General features: G+C 39.9%; 1 protein-coding gene across 2 annotated transcripts in view; it reads left to right on the forward strand.

Moving 5' to 3' along the window:
* The window catches only part of NMT2 (N-myristoyltransferase 2), a 257,288-nt gene that overhangs the window by 201,112 nt on the left and 34,476 nt on the right, over positions 1 to 21,700 (forward strand). For both annotated transcript variants that reach the window (XM_085631260.1, XM_085631259.1), the window contains exons 7-10: positions 6,300 to 6,470; positions 12,411 to 12,519; positions 13,522 to 13,692; positions 16,581 to 16,748. In XM_085631260.1, coding sequence (XP_085487386.1) covers positions 6,300 to 6,470; positions 12,411 to 12,519; positions 13,522 to 13,692; positions 16,581 to 16,748 — 619 coding nt within the window. The remainder of the gene's footprint in view (positions 1 to 6,299; positions 6,471 to 12,410; positions 12,520 to 13,521; positions 13,693 to 16,580; positions 16,749 to 21,700) is intronic.

The following is a 21,700-nucleotide window of genomic DNA, read 5'->3' on the forward strand; positions in this document are numbered from 1 at the left end:
TTTCATCCTTCACTTTATTCACCAGCAGCTGCAGGAATAACAATAAAAATACTAAGAAAATGTGCGTGAACCATAAGGAAATAATGTAGTCGTCAACAAATTATGTTCTATGGCATTAACATATGTTTGCTTTCCTGATGAGCCTCTCTTCCTCTTTCTTCCTGTGACCTCCGCACCCTTCTCTAACCTGGCCCCCATTCCTGTTTCTGCTCTACACACAAACTTATGTTATTATTGGGCCTGGGCCGTAAATTCCGTTCTGCTTGCGGAATTTGGGTAGTTTCGCGTTCCGTGAAGAACTCGGAATTGTCTAAAAGATATGTGTTCCGCGACTTCGCGGAATTTTTTGCTTATTCGTGTTCTCAAAATGCAAATTCGCAAGATATTTCCCCATGAGCACGCAAACAGCGTTCGCGAACAAGAAAGAAGCATCGAGAACAAGCAATTCCGAGTGTTAGCGGAATTTCTGCGTGCTCGCGGAGATTTTTTACAGTTTCGTGAAGCTTTGCGTAGCACGACTACGCAAATTCTGCCCACCCCTAGTTATTATACCATTGTCTCCAAATTATCTCCATAACCTATATATAACATTCTTATAATACTCATTAATTTCTGAACGGCAAACCATAATAATACCTCCATACACAAGTAATATTATCAACCAACAGCCTTCATACTTACTCATTAATTTTCATAAGGTTGATATTTAACCCCATCATACAACTGCCGGGTGGAATAATCCTTGCCTACATGTCCTTAATAGAATTTAATACGCTTACGTAATGTTTGCTAGGAAATGTTATATTCTTTATCAGAATCGGAGGTGAGGATTTTGCTAATTTAAAACTCACTTGCAACCAGTGAAGCTACATCTTCCATCGGCTTGAAGTGTTCGACAGTAGAATCAAATGACCAATCTGCTGCCTTTCGTAATACCTTATAAACATGCTTCTAGAAAGAAAGCTCTGGAAGCTATAGCCCCTGGTGAAATGTGCTCCAAGTTTTGAAATGTCGAGGCCTACTTCCTGCTTCACCCATCTTACCCACCTAACTTCGGTTGGGTTGACAGTACTATGAAGGGTTTTGTGATGGCAGTTAGCAGCTGAGTCATACAGGCAGGTTTGAACTCCTTTTTCATGGCCTCATAGGATTTAATGCATCTTGCCACACACAGTTTCGGAAAGATTTTAAATTCTGGTTAGGTGATGGTCTTTTTCATAGTCTTAGTCCATCTCAAATCTGAGAACGTAATCCTGTGTGAGCTAATCATCCTCCCCGGGAGTTTCAGTGCCCTTGTATCTGACACCCTTTTGCAGGATACTAAACAAAGATGCCTAGTCCGCTTATCTGACAATTCTTGCCTGGCAAATATTCATTCAGCTGCCATGAGAAGAACACATTTCAGACCGGATTGACATCCCAAAGGTTGATATATCCTGGTTCTGAAGCTAATGAGAGTCTCACACCTCTCAACTCTCAATCTATGAAAAATTGGAAGCTCACCAATCGCTACACAATTCGCCAGGGCATGTTCAGCTGAGGTGGCAGATTTAAAGGTGTTTATTGCCCTGTAAGCTTGACATTCATATACCACCTGTAAAAAGAAATTCAGGACCTGATCAAGGTCAGACCCCATGGGGCTCAGACGTCATTCCTCACACCAACATGTCCAGTGTCTCCAAGTTGACATTTATCTCTTGATTGTGCTATGAGCCAAGGACTTCCTTATGAGTTCTTCCGCCTGTTCTGAAAGGCCTGTCCCGCATTCCTTAAAATACTCAACGACATGAGTTAGAGTTAGCGCTCTGTCACCAGGCAGTGGAACCTGGTGAGGTAGACGATCAGTGAATTTCAGGATGTTCCATCAGAACTGGGAACTAGACTTGAGATTTCTAAATTGGGACGATCAAGAAGAGTTCACTTAATGTCGCATCACCCTCTAAATCATAGTGAGTGGAGGAAAGACATAATTGACATCTGACGTCCACATCTGTCGAAGCGCATCAGTTGATTCTGGATCTGGTCTTTAACTGTAATACCTTGGTGGTTTATGGCCTATCCTGGAGGTGAACAGACACTTATAGCACATATACCATCTCATCACGAATTCTTCGAACACCCGCAGATGTAATTTCCATGCACTGACATCTTGAAAATGCTTTGATTGCTAATCCTCGTGTATTCTGTATCCTTGGAAGATATTTCACTGTTACTGTTGTTTGATTCTCCAGGCCAAAATGCCATAATTTGTGGAAATGTCTGTCAGCCTTCGGCAGATTTCTTCCAAATGATTTATGTAATGAACCACAGTGATGTACAACAGTTTGCAACTTTCAGCGTGTTCTTCATTCACTGTTTGACTGCAACTGACCTGGTCAAACTTTCCAAACAATTTATGTGGAAATCTATCTCTTCTTCTGACCACCTTTCTGCGGTAGATACGTCTCCACATCTGGGCCAGCCTATTCAGTCTGCTTTCATCTGATTCTACAACTAGGTCTGATGTTGATCTGTCTATCGCCCTGCAGTTCCATGTTTCCATATATTGGAGCCGCTACTAAATCTCCTGTCTTTCCTTTGGTGTAAGGGTCACTTTTTCCAAATATACATGTCCCCTTCTCAGATATGACACTTTTAACCGTTGCATAGCTCTGTACTGCAGTGGGACCTGGAATGGATGGACGATGCCAGGAGCCCCATCAATCAAGCTAATTGTTGTAATGATATTCTAAACTTTTTTAAAGCTTGCCTCAGCTCTTTTTTTTTTTGCTTGCCATCTTGATATTCAGCAGTTTCATTATTGCTTGTGTCGTCTATATGATAAAACATAGAAATGGTATGGTGTTTGTTCTAATTTCTCCTGGATGATTATAAATCATAGTATCTGCAATAGTGAGATGGTCATACTCTGATGTCTTGTGAGGCAATGTGGACATTGATCCATAATCAGGATATCGTTGGGGCACACTATTAACATCACTTGTCAGGCAGTAAAATTCCATGACTGCTCTGAAAACCTTTGTGAAGCACCAGGGTGCTGATAATAGGCCGAAAGGTAGTGTTATGAATAGGTGTATTCTGTGTTTCCACTGGCCCTACTAAAATGTTTGATGGAGGTTGAAAAATGGGAATCGCTAAATACTTCTATTTCAAATCCAGATGTACTATCCAATGCATGTGTCTGAGAAGATCTGCCAACTTTTCCCTTAGAGGGGTTGGCTCAGGAAGAGATGCAGCCCAAGCCATTAATTAGTTCCCAAAAGGACCCATGGGACTGTTCACAGCCTTATGTACAGAGGCATCCACTACCTATGATATGCTGTCATCTCAAGGAAAGAACTCCTTAACCTCCTCTTTAAAAGAAATTGGTTCCCCTCTCTGCATGATGGGCATAAGAAGTCTAGGGCTTAGGGATGTATGCCTCATTCAAGAAAGAACTGTGTATGATCAGAGAGTAATTGACTAAGGTCGGTGACATAAGCATACTGCTGTCTCTGGGTACGGAGTGTAATTCATATGACTGGCTTTACACTGTACAATACTATATATATTGGCTCTTCTATGTCTAGCTCTGTGTCTCATCTTCATTAGACCAGGCACTCATACACAATCCTATGGTGAGATGAACATGCAGGAACAATCGTGTCCTCAAAACAGCCGGCGAACTGCACTGCACTGTACAGACCTCGCGGCTAATGCCCCTTTTAACCAATTCCACTTGCAGGGACTATAAAGTTCTTGTGCAGATGGAGCACCAAAGAAAGAGGTTGATAAGGAGAGAATACTTAATTTGACATGAGTTATGATTGGTTGTTCTGGAATACATCTTTTCCTAATGGTTCATGGGAAATGTAGTATGTTTTATTCTCATTACTATAGCTGCTGGAGCATAAAGTGAAGGAGGAAAAGCATAATCCTCACCTCAGTTCCCGACATAGAATTATGTAACCTTATTATAGCTACATTAACTATATATTTACAAATAGAAAGCTAAAAACACTCAATTTCCAGCCAGAACCGCAAAAGCATGATAAAACGGAGGCTTTCTCCTTCTACCGTTCCAAACACTGTAGCTTTCTCCGTATTCACCTCTGACTGCTGCACACAGCACTGACACTCAGGAACAAAAATTCCTGCTCTTTACATAATACCTCCCTTCCTACTAAACTAATAACCTCCCAACAAAATCTCACTCCTGCCCGACTCTAGTGATGTTAGTATATAAATACATGCTTATGAGTGTTTGGACTGCCCCTGGAGGCACCAGACTGAATCCGCAAATATTTTCAACATTACTCGAATTTGCCAGAAAGAGGTGCCATGTGAATTCACAGAGACTCCAGACTGCCCTAGAAACTATGGAGTGGAGCTTCATATAAGTATCATCCATGCGTACTTATGTCAGATACTTTCTTTTTGCCCCCTTTGATGCTGATTAGGAGCTATGCTCCCTCTTTTGGTCTTCTGACGAGGTCCTGATTCTTTCACCGTGTGCTAGGGAGGGAAATGCCCGGCAAAAAAAACATAGAATTCAAGCCATGCGGATACTGCAGGAAGCAGATGTCAGTCACGGATCCACAGAAGTCCTGCTTGTGGTACTTTGGCTCTAATGCGTGCGACAATTGTGCCCATATGCAGCTTAAGGACATCCAAGACTGGGAAAACTCTGTCACTAAGCCCAAGAAGAGGATGTGAGCGAAGCACAATTTGCCATTCCATTCTTGGTTCCTTTCCCACTTCCTGGTCAAAGTCCAAAAATAAGCATAAAAATGAAGAGGGACTTGTCGCCATCTCACCACTCTAAATGAGATGAAAAGACGAGAGGACATCAAAATAAGGATCACACCACTAAGCAGATAGAGGCTTTCAAAGAAGCCATGCTGCAGATTTTTGGTGCCTTTGAGTCCCATGTAGCCGCAGGGTGTTTTCCAATCGGTCTACTGTCGGCAGGCCCAGATGCCACAGTGCTATCCCTTGCACATTTTTGCCAGCAAGGGTGCCACATGTAAAAGTACTGGTGTCGGGAGAGAATAAAACGAAGGAAAAAAAAGGGGATGAGAAAACTTAGGAAGAGAATGGGATGGCCCGTTTTGGTTTCCACAGTTTAGCAATAAAAATAACCCAATGAAAAATAATTCCTAACATGCATCACTGGATTTCAGTAGAAAGAAAGCATCAATGTGCAATTCTTCAGTGAATCAGTTTCCCAATCTCACACATCCTTGCCATCAGACCATTTTAGCCCTGGCTCTGGGCATCATCTTTAGCTCCCCGTCAGGCTTCATGTCAGAACAATGTACAGAAATTAGGCTTTGGGTTAACCCTCTTCAGCCATTGGCCTGTCTTATTGAGGCCCCTTCAGGCTTTGGCTTGCTGGTTTGTCTGCCATATTTTGGAATCGGCCCATGGTAATTCACGGATGTGACCATTCTCACTTGATTTGGTTATTGCTCAAAAAATTGTTTAGCATTTTTCTTGCTCTGGCACCCTGTTTTGTTTTAATTTGATTTGTAAGGGCAGCTCTTAACCATAGATGCCAAGATTCCTAGGACCATGTGTGATGTACTGCTCCAGTCCAGACTTTTTCCTTTTAATTCTGGGACTCGTATTCCTGTTTTATAATGAAATAAACAAGACTACCAGTCCCAGAATTCAAAGAAAAAACCTGGATTGGTGCAGCACATCACACGTTGACCTGGGAAACATGGTCAGGCTGCTTAACGTGCCGGCATCCGGGAGTCCATACGCTGTGGACACGCTTATGCACTTGACATGCAGTACAGAACCCTCGCTGCCTTCCCGGATGTTGCTGCTGTGATGCTCCTTTCCATTCAAAGGACCTGGCGAACACTTAAAAGCCGCCCACACCTCTTCGGATATTTCTGCCACCAGGCTGCGCCATTGCATAGAGAATACCAGGAGAACCCTTGTGATGCTGCACTTTCATGCAAAGCGGATGGAGTACGACTTAGAGCACTCCCACACGTCACCCTTGATTAATGTCAGAGTCAATGGGTTTGGCTTTTAAATGGAGATGAAAGCCAGATCTAGTGGCATTGCCAGTGTTAGATTTTAAATGTTTGTGGCAAATCTTACAGATTTTAATAAAATACCACCAGCGTGTTGGCAACACACAGGAGTCTGGTACACACAGGTACTAGATTTATAGCAGCTGATTTATTTATTTTTGTAATCCAGCCATTGATATACAGCAATGAATATCTTACTGTGATTGGTTAAATGTGTTGCCCTTTCTACACTGTAAACCACTTTATTTCTCTGCATGTTTCCCCTCCTAGTTTAAAGAAGATGGTAGAAATTAATTTTCTCTGTGTTCATAAAAAGCTGAGATCAAAGCGAGTGGCCCCTGTCCTGATTCGTGAAATAACAAGAAGAGTAAATCTGGAGGGGATCTTTCAGGCAGTTTATACAGCGGGAGTTGTACTGCCCAAGCCCGTGTCAACCTGCAGGTAATATTTCCCATCACTGTAACATATGTTGGACCCTTGTTTATTTGCAGAAACTGACTTGTCTTCAATGTTGTTTTTAATGAGAAGAATCAAAGAAAGCAGAGATGGGGCCCTACTAACCCAACGGGACAGGGCACCGTATAAGACTATCCAGACAGAGAAAAACTCCCAATGGGTTTTTTTCATACTCCGTTTCAGACGTGTTCAACGCATTCACTCCACTTCTATTCAATATAGCATGTACATCCCCGATAGCATTAAGGTATAACATCACACCTGTATTATCATATAAAATAAGAGAATAATCTCTTGACCTTTTATTCATATGTCCGCTCTCATTTTAAAATCCATAAACAAGTCGTGTATCAGTACACATTCTTAAAATATAAAAAAAAAAATTAAAACCTCATGCTTTTACAACCCTTACTGGAAGGGAAGAAGGGCGCTATTTCACAAAACCAAACAATACATTACATAACACAAAGACATAGATTGGGAGAACACAATGAACAACAGTATGTGTTTTTGTGGTCACCAATCTTCTTGGGTCATTACATAACAAAGTGTCACCACGTATTTAATGTCTATAATGTTCTTTCAATGCCCTTCAGATTTGGTGTCAGATTCTGCATCAACGCGTTTAGGTGGATACCCCAAATTTTAGGCCACCTTCTTCAGGATAATGAAATTTTCTCCCACACTGTATGATGACAACCAATACGCTTTTCCAACTTGCCGATATGCCATACAGTCACGTTTTTTCGTTGTGTCCTCCTTTTGGGACCCAAAAGGCATTGAAAGGAGGACACACTATCTCGGAAAAGAACAAGGTTCTGTAAAAGATCCTTTTCTCTGGTCTAGAACTTAAACAGAGGACAGAAATTGATGTAATTGCAGAATATAGTACGAATCAACCCGTTTGCCCAGAGTATACTAGTCTACTCCTCCACCAAACTTAAGGAAAGATATTTGGTCACGTCTAACATTATGCAGTTCAAACTGATTCTCTATGGAAGTGAAAATAAAAAGGAAACAAAGCATTGGCATAGCCAATAGGTCTCGCCTTTGGGACCTTATAAGTGTTTAGCCATGCAACAGTTGATGTTGTTGCACCAAGGATATTGTGCTGTATAACTAAACACTTATAAGGTCCCAAAGGCGAGACCTATTGGCTATGCCAATGCTTGTTAATTATTATTCTGAAAATGTCACTTTTAGAAAGTTGCCATTATCCTGCCTAAGCCAAATGTGCCTTTATGTCAGTGTCCAGGGTCACCTGACTTTTAACGGCTCTCCTGTGGTGTGATGTAGATTGATCCCAGACAGTTAATCTACTAAGCAGGATGGACTGGGGCTGTATCCAGCCCATCCCTGACTACAGAAGATGCCTACCCTATCACTGGCAGATGCAGCTCACACCTGGGTCTGCCTACCTTTTGTCTCTCTCGAAAAGCTGGAGCCAAACCCAGGGGAAAAGGAAAAGCTGACCAGAAGAACCAGTTTTAGTGTTAAACATAGGGGTGTCCCACAGGCTGGCCCTAGGTATGAAAGTGTTATCCCCAGATGCTGAAATCACAACACCGCCTTGTAATTCATAATTCCGGTTCAACTGATTACATTTCTAGCCTTTTGTGGCTTTTAATTTATTAAAATTTACTCTAATTTTCTAAATTGGTTTAGGACTTCAGTTGTGCTGTGTTTTCACTTTATTGTTGTGTGAGTGCTGTATAAATACTTTACACACTGCAGCGAAGTTAAGCCTGACTGCTTTTGTGGCAACCTACCAGAGGGTTAAGCACATGTTGATTTAGTGACTTCTGGGGTTCACTCTGACAAGGATTGTGGCTGCCTGAGAATGGTTTGCATCCTCCTCACATTGGTGTTCAGTAGTGGTATTCTCTGAATGCAAAGTTAGAGGACTTTGTAAAATATCTGACAATCTTGCTGGGTTATTGAGAGTGAAAGGAAAGTCTGTAGTATGTCAGTTTTATCTAAGACACAACAAAATTAAAATAACTCAAAATGAACTCTACGCATATATCAAAATATATCACCAGTTAGGAAAGCATAAATGAAGCACACTTTTTCATAACGCTAGCATGAGATGGAAACAAAGATTTGAATATGATCAATTCAAGACACTTTATTTGGGGATGCGCAAATGATAAACATTTGCTGAAACCCAATTTCCACACATTATCATTTGTGCACTAAATAGGTTAATCAATAAAACTGCATGTCATGGTGAATTTTATGGCTATTTCTATGGAAAATCTGCAGTCTGTTAATGACAGCATGCCAGCACACCATGCTTTAGTAATATATTTGCGACAATGTAGTCCCATCATTTATTTACCACTCTTACCAGTCTCCTGCTGAATGGGTGTGGCTTAGTAACTAAGTATTCTCTGTTAAACGGTTGGATTTTTCACAATGCCTACGACTACAGTGTTGTGACATTAATGGCAGCACCCCCACTCTGAAAATTGTTCCAGCACCACTACATTTGGACCACTAATGCCCAACCTCCCATAAATGTTTGAATGAGTACCACTTAGCCAAAAGGCTGTGTATGGTAAAAGTGTTGCAGCAGGTGCGGGCTATTCAGAATGAGAGCAGCAAAAACTACAACCCCCCCCTTGCACCCCCGCCAAAACCAATAAAAATCACAAATTCACAAAGAGCAAGGGGGGGCACTGTGCTTTGTGTAGTTGATCTTGAGGGATGAACACCTTCTACTGCAGATTAAAGTGAATGATCTATTCCCAGGCTATACACTCGCCATAGCAGTGATGTTTATTGGTATAAATCCAATCAAAAAGATTATTCTGACAGACATTTTAAAAACAGGGAGACTTTTTTTTAATGAGAACAGGTGTGTACAAATATATTTGTTCTCCAGGTATGTTTTGGACTAAATACACAGCACAACTGTCAGATATTTAAGGAATCTACACCAAGTACTGCTTAAAAAATTCAAATCCTGCTTTAAATGCAGAACTTGAGAAATCATAAAACTCCACTTAGGAAGCACAATGATTTTCAGGCCTGCTTTAGGTGGCAGCGTTTTTGTAAATTGAATAATGAATTTTCTCACTATTTCTTGCCTGTTTTGTTTGCCCAGACGAACAATTTTAGTATTAATCGTTATCACAAGTGATCGGGTGAAGCAGAGTGGTTTACAGCAAAAGACAAAAGATGACAAACTTATCTGGAAGACATTCATTTCTCCTTAGACAACATCTTGAAACGATTACGGTCCTCCTAAAAGAGGGAACTGCAGTGTACAATTAGTTTAGCAGAGAAACACATGTCTATGGAAAAATGAAAGTAGTTCAACAACCAGTCACTGTTCAACTACTTTAGGTAATCCTGCAGTTTCAATAAAGCTTATTTTATGCACATCAGGAAAAGAGGAGTTACAACTGCTTGACAGCTAGAAAGTAAATATGAAAACACAACAGCCAACGCACTAAGCATACAAAGTAAATATATTATCAAGGATAAAGATAGACTAGGAGATACAACCATGTCACTTCTCTGTGTTTAAACTGGACCTGCAGTTTAACCCTTTATTTATACTCGTCTCTCATCATGCTGCTGACTGGAACTTAACATTATTTCCTCTTAAATAAAAACTCCTGCTAGTAATAAAATATACTCTTTTCAATGATTAGTCAAGAGAAAATCTTCACATACGTGAACACATCTATGAGAGGACTCTCCTAAATTTACATAGAGAGCCAGGGTTCCCAGATGGCTCCAAAGCAGCACGACACCTTGTTTCCAGATCTGGATTTTCTTTTTAATAACCATCGAATTCTGGGATTTGTAGTCTTGCTTTGCTTCAGATGAACCAAATAAGACAAGATGACCTCATAACAAGTTTTAAATAAATGGAAATTCCATGACTGGAAACGTGAACGCTCTGCAAATCCAATGGGCAACCAACTCTGTTGGCTTTGCATCACCAAAGGGACAATTGGGATATTTTAACATCTATTTGCTATCAATAACAAAATGTACATATTAATTGGATTTACACACCAAACATCCATTCTTATGACCATCTTTAGATCTAAAGTTAAACCGAGATAACGCCAGATATTTCACTGTTGTCCTTCAAATTAATATGCATGCTTACCTGACTCCTGAACATTCACCCAAAGTAAATACTGCATACACTTGCTTGTCCACGTGCTTGCATCTTTTAGCTTTTTCACAGACAAAAACGGAAAGCTGAACACTTCAAAGTGAAACGCAATGAACACAAACGAGCACAATGGACATTTCCCCCATCTTGAACAGTTCAAGCACTGTGGAAGTAACAAAGAAGCACCCCCACGTACTTTAGCAAAGCGAAGCAAACTTCTAAGCGGCCGGTAGTCCTACAGTAATCCCCTCCAGCAACAACAGAAATCTGATATTTCTTGACTCCAGTCCCGCGGAATTTACATACCGACCATGCGAAATTGTGCAAGCACGAGGAAAGCACTCTGCTGAATCCCCAGAACTCAGTTTGCTCAGACATCCGCCACGCACTCGGAAAAACTAAATGTCATCCAGTGAAGTCGCAGCATAACACTATAGGCTGTTTTGGCATATTTAACTGTTGCAAAGTTTCCAGATGAAAACCACGGGCTACGGTAGCAAAAGCTCTTTAATCTTTTGTTTCTAACGACAAGTGGTGGAAAACCCTTGTGACTACCCCCCCTCCTAAAACAAGATGGAAAAGTATTTTTAAGTACTAAATAATTGTATAATTGTCACGTGAGCCTGCCTTGGGTGAGAGAGCACGTTTTTTTTCCTTAAAAGTAAATGGCAGGACGTTTAGTATTATTGCCTAACTATTCAAAATTACAAAATGCACGCGCTCAATTTATTTGTTAAAAACAAGCCGTAATGTTTGTTTAAACAAGACGTGCGGCCGCGAACGGGAGTTGTGTGCACACACACGCGCAAAAGTGAAAGTGATCGGCAACAGAACTGAAACTGATTGCGGTCCAGATGGCGCCTCGGACGGTGAAAGCTGGCGGCTGCGCACGTGCTCGCGTGCGTAACCGCAAGCGCTAGGCCAGCAAAAGCATGGGGTAGCACTTTGAAAGCCCCATTTACTAAATGTCTCACAGAGCAGCGCATGCGCTGGCTCAGGCGCGACCTAAAAACGTGACCGTAAGGCATATCAGCAAGTTGAAAAAGCATATTGGGATACACTTTGATCCCATGCGCTCTTTTGTACCATTCATGATTTGCTATTTCAATGTTTAAAGTCTTTTTCATTCATCTTAACTAAATGCATTCCTTATATATGATAGTATCTTGTCTTGAATAATAATGATTGTTTCTTTGGTTACATACATGTATTTTAAGTCCGTACTCTGGTACCCCAAATTATGCTTTTCACTATATACTTAAAATATTGATTATTTATGTGAATAGTTTGACTTCATTGCGATATCAACTGTTAAATTTATATTTCCTTTATATTTAATATTTTTCAGTTTCCTGAAACTGATTGTGCAATTTCTTATTTTTAGTGCCTTTGTGTTGTGACACCTACTAATTTAAAACTGTCATGACACTCATCTTTGAAAAAATGTAAAAAAATCTAAAGTGAGGGAAACTATGAAGCTTCATTTCAGTAAGAGATTAAACACTAAAGATAATCCTTGACATTAATAATGGTACCGATTTAGCAAGTATAACTGAATATTTGGCAACCTGGCAATATTTGCTACAGATGTCAAAATATTTTGGGTCATTTATTTGTAGGGTTTTACATTTAAACATTGTTGTCTTTTTCGTGTAGATGTTCACTTATCATACATTTGGTATATCTTCATATATCTTTGACTGCAACTGGATAAGTTTAATGGTGTTTACACTTCTGTTTATCTAACTTCTGTGTGCAATCATGCTCTATTCGCTATGTTTTTTTAGGTACTGGCACCGTTCTCTGAACCCTAGAAAACTCGTAGAAGTGAAATTTTCTCATCTGAATAGAAATATGACTTTGCAAAGGACAATGAAGCTTTACAGACTGCCAGATGTAAGTAATGTTTGCACATCAATTATATGTTTTATGGCTAATTATAGCTTTAAATTCAAATTAAGTGACTGAAGTATATGTAATGACATTGTCAATTTGGATAAAACACCAGAAAGTGAAATCACTTGGTTGCCATGCCATCATATTGTGGAAAGAAGCACATACATGGATCCGGTAACTAGCATGATTTCCTGTGGCCGCTTCAGTATTTAATTCCTGTATTAACGACCGATGTAATTTGTCATCAGCCCCTGTCCCACACTCCAGCAGTAGTTTTACTGGGTGCAAAACCATTATTACCCTAAAACACCAGATTATGCGTAATCTGACACAGTTGGAAACACCACACCCTCCCCGGGATTACCACTCTAACATTCTCCTAATGGGGCCAACAACTTAAAACCAATAACACATTTTGCAAAGGACGAAGAGCAAAACTTGTCAATCATCTTCTTTATTAAACAATAAGTGGACAGATATCGTGGTCTTGTCCAAGGCATCTGACCCACTATTTCTCTGAATCCATGTGTAGTGCTGCATTAGTGTCACCACTAGTTACACTCTGCATGTCTAGAGTGTGTCGTCTCTTGGCCTGCCTCACATAGTCCCTATTTCCTCACTCATTTTCTTACTGTCTTTTTCAACTTTTTGACCTCCTGTAGATGTGAAATCCCCTATGAATCACCCTGCTTTATCCATCGGGCAGCATACCGGACACATATTCACTAAGTGATTAAAGATTGCTTTGAGACCCTGAAACTTTCACGTTTCTATGTGTGGATTTATGGTTGTATTGCATTACTGTGTAAGGTGGGTTGGAAGAATGCAGGTATTGGGACATGTCACGATGGTTTTGTTAAGTAATGGATTGCCGCTGATAATGGTTTTGTTTTTATGCTGGCATCGGTTGTTATGCCACCATGTACATTGCTGAAAGTATTCGGTATGCAGATCAACTTTTTAATGTTCACAGATCTACATTTGCTTTTTCCTATCTTACAGGTTGCAAAAACACCTGGATTGAGACCCATGGAAAAGAAAGATATCAAGGCAGTACAGCAGTTACTTCATAACTACTTGAAGCATTTTCATCTTGCTCCCTTTATGGATGAAGAAGAGGTTGCGCACTGGTTGCTACCAAAAGACCAAATTATCGACTCATTTGTAGTAGAGGTAAGTAAGAAATAGAATATTCTCATAAGCCTGATTGCTTGTCATACATTCCAACATTTTCAGCACTTCCATTCAGAAGCACCAGAGAATGTTAATAAATTGTATAATATAAAAGAAAATATTTAATTTTTCTTTTATTTAATTCAATTATTTGATTAGTAAGCTACACCTCTAAATGTATTCTATTTTTTGTAGTTTTCCCCAGTTTGAGGCAGTGATATGAATTATTCGCAGCCAGTAAACTATTTGATGAATGTCATGTGAATTTATACCTCATTTTAGATGTCAAAAAAAACCTTTGTGCAGAATTGTAAAATATAAAAAAAATTATTTCACTTAAAAATATTTAATTCATAAAATGACAGGCTATAGTTTTCTACATCTTAACACAATTTGATTACATATTCAGTCAATATCTGCAGTATTTTGTTAGGGTCAAGAAAATTGAGTCACCTGTTCTAAAATGGCATTAAAGATTCAGGAGATTTGTACCACATCTTTGTATCAACCCCTGATATATTCCCCAGAACAGTACAGTCTTTGTTTTCTGCATTTATTTCTTATTTGCTATTTTCTTTTTTGCATTCTTAAATGCATGCTCTTGTACAGTGGTTTCAAATGCAAGAGGTTTGGATACAGCACTTTTGTGTTTTCACATCTTACATCTGTATCTACCAGCCCTTCAGGACAACAAAAATGTCCATGTACAAACAACTGGGACAACTAATAATGAAGTGTCCAAATACAGTTGTACTTCTTTGTTTGCCATGCAAGAGCTTCAAAGTGTCAGTCACTTCTAGAACTGGGAATAGCAGTGATGTCAGAATCCTGATAGATTTTTAAGAAGATCAAAAGTAAGATTATTTGGAGCCAGTGAAATGGTACTCTTAAACTTGCAAAGCCAACAAGAGTCATCGCTTCAGAAAAACAGTAGTCAAGTTGCAAAGCAAAAATATGCTGAGTAGTGCTGTCTGAAATAATGTTTAATAAATATCTGTCCTATACTTCAGAGTCAGTGACTGATGCTTTTTATAAAAGGTTGCATCTCTTTTCTTTTCAAAGATAAATATTTCCATTTGAAATGGAAAACGTAGAGGGGTGCCAGTATCACTGGGCATTCCTAGTGGTATTTTTCAATGTCACTAACACTAAACTAATGGTTTATTTTAGGACCTCTGTCCTATACTGCAGGATCTGTGACTGAAGCTTGTCTTTCTAAAGAATTCGATCGCCTGTCTCTTCTGGAAAACATTCTTTTAAGCATATCCATTTAAAATGGGAGACAAAGAGTGGTGTGAGTATTCACTCGCATCCTATGCCTCTTCTTCCAACGCCACTGACCAAACCAGCACACTTGGCAGTGCTGTATTCCTAGGAAGTGTGTGCTTTCAACCAACCATCTACGAATTCACTGCATGAGCAAAGGTTTACCTTCCGTCATTGACACCGAAGTGAAGTGCAACTCACGTTTTACAAACCTAAGAGTTAAAAGCCAACTCTTCACATTGAGGCCTCTCCTGTGCCTACATCAACCTTATGTATTATAATGTCTCACCCACACCCCGGGTTTGTCAGATCAATAGAATCATTCTTCTTTGGGAAAGAATTGCAACCTAAACCTGGACTGTTCTAATTCCACATTAATGCTTTTACCATCCTTACTATTTTTCCTGGAGTCTACATATGCACAAAAGTAAAAAAGGAAGGTTCTCTCTATGAGAGCTACCTGAGCCGGATTGCAGTGGTCAGTTGTTTTGGTTAACTGGTCATTGTTAAAGTCTTGGGCTCTTCGTAAAGCCTTTCAAAAATTTCCACCAGAATAACAATAACTGTCTGCTTTTCTGTTGAATTTAAACTTGGATTAAGGGAGTACTTTAGAGGCAAGTTCCCCTAAACCAACTACATATTGTGTATAATGTTCTGGTATGCTTGGTATTAGTGCTTTCTAGAAGAGTGATTTGATTTAGGAGATTATTACAATCTCTCCCAGTTTGTCAATGAATGACCTGTAAGGTACTCTGTCTCGCATTTAAATACAACCATGGTTCGACTATCACCTTCCTTGAAGGTAAAGGGCAGCTTTGGGTCCCCGCCATGCTCTACTGTCTCAAAAGCTCAACCTGGTGTTTGTTGATCCCCCCCCACTTCCCAGTTTGTCAATGGATGTCCAGGATCAGGATGAGTACTAATGTGACCTCAGATTTGCTGGGAAATTTTCTGCTCTATGGATCATTCCCCTTCAAGAAATGTGGGCATTTTCTTGCCTTCTGTTTTTTCTCCACTAATGTCAAAGTGGATCTTATAATTTAGATCGTTAACCTCCGCTCATGCCACACTTGTTAGAAACAGGAAATAGTTATAGATTAATAGCTCACCACTCACCAATTTTTCTTTTATTAAAATCTTTTATTTTAGTTAACAATTTAGCATAATCTAGAAAGTTTGCAACCATTAGCAGTTTCAGTGCAATTTAAAGGGGGCTGATGGATTCTGGTTTGCATTAACTGATTATGTGGGTGAGAGGACAATCAAATAAACATGTATTTTTCTTTTAGAAAAAAATACCTTCGCATCAGTGTGTTACGGCATCTAATGGTGAATTACAAAATCATGAAATCAATATTTTGAGAAAAATATCACTGCTTTCAAGTAGAGTACATTGTTGATGTGGATCCCCTTGTAATCAACAGAGGTCCATTAATTGCCTATTTTGTAATTGAATGATATGGCCCTATATTCTACCTCAACATTATTCGCAACCCCCAGGGAAACACTAGCATTATACAAAGAGCTCTCTAGATGATGAATTTGAGATTGCATGCATTGTGTTGTGTTGAAATGACATTAATTTGTGAATCTTACGTTTTTTCTTTTTTTTTGCTCCGCAGAGTTCAAATGGCGTATTGACAGATTTATTTAGTTTCTATACGTTACCATCAACAGTTATGCATCACCCGGTTCATAAAACACTTAAGGCTGCATACTCTTTTTACAACATCCATACTGAGACCCCGCTACTGGACCTAATGAATGATGCACTTATAATAGCTAAGTTGGTAATTATTTTCTCATACTTAAATACTGGTATGTAATCATTGAATACTGTTAATGGATATGGACATTGTTTAACCACAATTGTACGTTCATGTAGAGCCATGCTTCAGTAACTACCTGTAGTACTTAATTTGAGGTTTGCTACTTTTATACTAGATTCCTTGGGTGGGGTTAATATGAAAAAATGCGTTTTACTACACAAATACACGTGGTAGCAAAAGCCAATGATTCAACTTCTTAGTTAAACAAGCATTGGCAAAGTCAAACTGTCTGGGTATAATGTGCTAAAGCATGCAGCATAAGTACATTAAAGGCAGACAAGATATGAACGGCAGCTTCTATACAGTCCTGTTTTTGTTTCTATTTCAAATAAAGGTTGAGTGGTAAGGAAGCCCTCATTATCATCCTTCTTTAATTTCTATCACCTAGTAAGATAGGAAGGACTGTAATGAAAGGCTATCTTTTCAACTGACTGTTTTTGATATAGAAACAAAAAGAGGATGGTATTGAAGGTAAGGAATTCTTCTGTAATGACCGCCTTTTTATCTCTATGGAATTGAGAGAAAAAAATCAGTCCCGGTGGTACTCGTGGAAAGCTGTAAGGGCATAAGGAAAGGGAGGAACACAGTGGAGATAACAGAAGGTATGGGCAGGAAACGAGGACCACACAGGGGAGTACGGCGTAGTGGGATGCAGTAGAGAGGCAAAGTAGACTAGTAACAGAGCAGGCCACACAGAACGGAGCTGGTAGGATTACAAAGGGAGGGCTGTATTTGTAAAGTAGTCCTTCTTGCAGTTTAATGCAATCACTCACATCAAGGTGAAAGAATACATCGAAACAGTCATTAGCATTATTTAAAAGATGGTTACTCCACTAGTCTGAGATAAGAAAGCTTGAGTGTCAAGTCAATGGTTGAAAAATGTTAGTTGAAGACAGCCAATGGTTTAAAGGGATGGATCCAAAGCCCATTCAAAGTATATTGAAAGCAGTATTTCTAGGGATCTCTTTTCCTTTCCTAGCAGCTGTGGGCGTCTCAGTGGTGATTGTTGCATCATGAAACAGCATAGGTCAATAAGCAGACAACTTTTAAGGTGCTACTGATCTACTGACTAGCATATTTTACTTTTACTTTCACATGTGAACCAATCCAGGCAAAATGTTAAAACATTTTCAAAAATGTTCTAAAATGTCACGGGAACGATCATGACAGTGCTCTTCCTGACTTTCAGAAAAATGATTTAATCTTCTCAGTGGAGAGTTAGTTATTTGTTATTCAGCTGACGTTCTCCCTTGTTAAACAATATCCCGTCTTCCTTCACTGTTTTCCTTTTGGTTTTATAAAAAAAAAGAAAAAGGAAGTTAAAGACATGGAGCAACATTTGTATGAAGACAGACGATTGAACAGGACTTTGTGGTTGTTGGAGTGAAGCTCGTACTCCATTTTAGGGAATGTAATTTCAGTACCCCAGCAGTGATTGAAGCCAAATTAAGTTACCCAACAAAACATTATTATTAATGTGGATGTTCAACTGTCAGTCTACTCGTATTCTTTGGCAGTGTAAGACAAGACTCCAGTGTTAATTGTGGTTCTGTTCTGTGTTTATTTTAGCACTGGAACGATGGTATGTTTTTTTTTTTTTTTTATGGCCTTTGCTTCGGAATGTGAACCTTTGGGTTTAATGATGACGAGTGCCAAGACTGGGATTACATGGTTGATGGCTTGTGTGTTGGAAATATTGGTTGGAAGGGAAGATCTCTTGAAGGATGATAGGATTCTTGCAATTTAGGATGATGGGGCAGGTGAGAAATTTATTATAAAAAAGACGTGAAGTTCTCATCAAGGTTCTTGTATAGGGTTGGTGATGAGGAAGTTAAGTTTGGATTCAATCACCAATACTTTGTAAACTCTGAATTGATAAATGTAGGTACGCTCCTCTTTCGATATAATGGATTGAAATATGTGTCATTATGGCTCTTATGCAGTTGTCTTCTTACCTGAGAGTGAACTCTACATACAGCTGAGATCACATCCACCCCATTGCTTTGCCATATTTTCCCGTTTATATGGAGCTTGCATTCACTACCATTTGACAAACTTGTGTATAGAGCACCAAGCCCCTCCTTCATTTTATTGGCCACTATATTTCAGATTTTTCTTTCACATTTATAGTGATATATGATTTACATTCCAATACATTATCCAGAATCCTAGGTTCACATTCATGTCGCTATCATTTCAATATCCTCTTTTATGTGGGTTTCTATGTTTTCTTTCCATCCGTCAAGCATTTTCGGGATCAGATTGGTGTCGGTCTTCTTCTTCCATGCTGTCGGACAATGTAGACGTTTCCCATTCTAAGCAGTGGCATAGTGTGTCTGACATGCATGCTGGGTCCCCATGAAAAACTTGGCTTGTTTTCGTATGAGTCTTAAATGGCACCCGAACCTATAACATTCCATACATGTTCAATACCTTTCCCACCACAAATACAGTGCTAAAGTGGTCTGGTGTTTCCTGACATATGCTATTACAAGCACCAAGTAGTAGATTATTAGTTTGCCTATTTGAGGGGTTATTGGGTTGACGCTGTTCTCACCTGAATCCAAATTTGCAGGTTGAAGAGGAAGGGTAAACACCTGTTATTTCTCTGGTAAGCAATAAAATTGTCAGTATATTATCCGGACCTACCCACACCCCCCCCCCCCATGTGAATCAGAGACTCTAGGCACAGTTGTTCTAACAAGTACCGGACTCCCATACATTGCTTTCTATCTTATTGGGGCTAAGTGCCCATATTTTAGTCCACGTTACTATTGGTATCTCGAGCGCTAGTCTTTTTCCCAATTAGTCAAATAATTGTGTACCGGCTGTAGATGACTGTGGAAGTAGAGAAGTGATGCCTTTTCGTTTTTGTCAACACTGTCGTTTTTTGTGTTATTTTTCTACCTGCCGGCTCTCTTACTTTGCCAGTGTTTGCCCTTTGATGTAGCTGAGCCTTTTTGGTTTAAATCTAGGTGTTCGTAAATCTATACCCTCAAACAAGTGTCCCTTGTGAGACTAAGTCTCCTAGCGGTGGTGGTTTGTATTGATTCCATCACCTAAAGCTCATATCTGAAAATTCCTTGTTTAAAATCAGAATTATATGTGATTAGCATCACTGGGGAGGGAAAGATTATGGCCTCATTCTCTCTTACTGTCTGGCGCCAATACTAAGGATTAGGTTGGAGTGCATAAGGTTTTTGTTGCCTGATCTGGCTGTGGGTGGGTGCAACAATAGGAAGTGCATGGAGACAGAGAAAATATTGTGTTCCACCTTCTTGTACCCACAGTTTTTCTCACCGGTTATGTTTCAGTCCAGTGCCCAGAATATTTGGACATCTTTTATCTATGCTTTTGTATTTGGAAATCCTGATCATCCCTGCCTTTTGATGCAAAATAATAGGTTCTTAGTGACTCTGGGTTATGTTCTTAAAAACCAAGGTAGTTTTGTTGGGATTTGGTCTTTTACCTTCTTGTAGAATTTCATGGGTAGCTGGGAAGAAAATTCATAGTCATGTTTGTGACTCTTTCCATCTCAGTTATTTCTAAACTTCGCCATTTGTGTGCATTTTTGTAAAGTGTTTGCAGGAATGGGGGCAGAAGTGGATGTTGCTTCGGTACACGTTGGAGGTCTCCTGGGGTTGGTTTATACTCCGATATTTAATGGGTCACTGTGTTCATGTGAATTCATTATTTATTAATGGTATTTGACAATCTTTTCTTTGCTTGGATATTACTATCCTTTGGGACTGAATAGTTTATCTTGAAGAAGGAGACCTTGACGAAAGGGACTAGCTTTTCTCACTTTGTTCTGTCTTTTTATCAATGCCCTGGTGGACCAATTAAACGAGGTAGCTAACTCCGATGCCCCAAAGCTCGTCCGTGGCAAGGTGCCAGCAATGATGTTTGCGGACGACACCTTGCTACTATTTAAATCACCCATGGGCATCCAATGGACCCTTGAAAGCTTTTAGTCATTCTGCAAGAATAGGGGCTTAGAGATAAAAACGCAAAAATACAAGTATATGGTATTTAATCCTAGTAAAACATCTCGCCCTAATCCTACCCTAAATGGTATCCAGCTAGAGAGGGTAGGAGTCTTCGATTACCTGGAGGTTACACTGACGGAAACTCTTGGCTGGGGCCCACAGCTAGAAAAGGCAGGCCTAAGGCTAGCCCAGACGGCAGGGGGATTAGCAAAACTTTATAGAAACTCCACATCTAGACAACCGGGCCCAGTGACCGAAATATACAAAGTCCAAATTAGAAGTGCCGTAATGTACGGGGAAGAACTTTGGGGACACAGCCCTGTAGGTGGATTGGTTAAAACCGAGAACAAGTTTATGAGGCAGCTTTTGGGCCTGCCGCAAAGTATCCCCCTACGTATGGACCTTGGGACAAGACCCATAGTTGAGGAGATCGGACTGCGACCTCTGACTTTCTGGCGTAGGCTATGGGCTACCCCCGAGCTAATAGCCTACCGGTCCGAACTTAAAGCGATCATAGGGCTCCCAGGGGTGGGCAAATTACCCTGGTTCACACATATTAAAGACCTGTGCTGTAGACTAGGCTGTCCGAACCTATGGACCCACCCTGAGGAAGGGTCACCAACAATATCACAGCTCGAATTAGTCAAAATCTATAGACAGTATAGACTGGCTGAAATCCAAGGGAGCACTAAACCAGGTCACTTAACCTCTGACTTCCTCAACTTTAAAGACCACTATTCATTTGAATCCTTCCTTGACGATGTACAACCGTTCATAGCAAGGAAACTTTATGTCCAATTTAAATTAGGTTGCTTGCCGGTCCATGCATATACAAAGAACTGGTCAAAAGCCTCCCCTGCTAGCTGTCCTGCCTGCAATAGCCAAGAAGAGACTCACATCCATGTTTTTTTGCCCAAAATGATG

The sequence above is a fragment of the Triturus cristatus genome, chromosome 10, assembly GCF_964204655.1.
Source record: "Triturus cristatus chromosome 10, aTriCri1.1, whole genome shotgun sequence".
Taxonomy (NCBI): domain Eukaryota; kingdom Metazoa; phylum Chordata; class Amphibia; order Caudata; family Salamandridae; genus Triturus; species Triturus cristatus.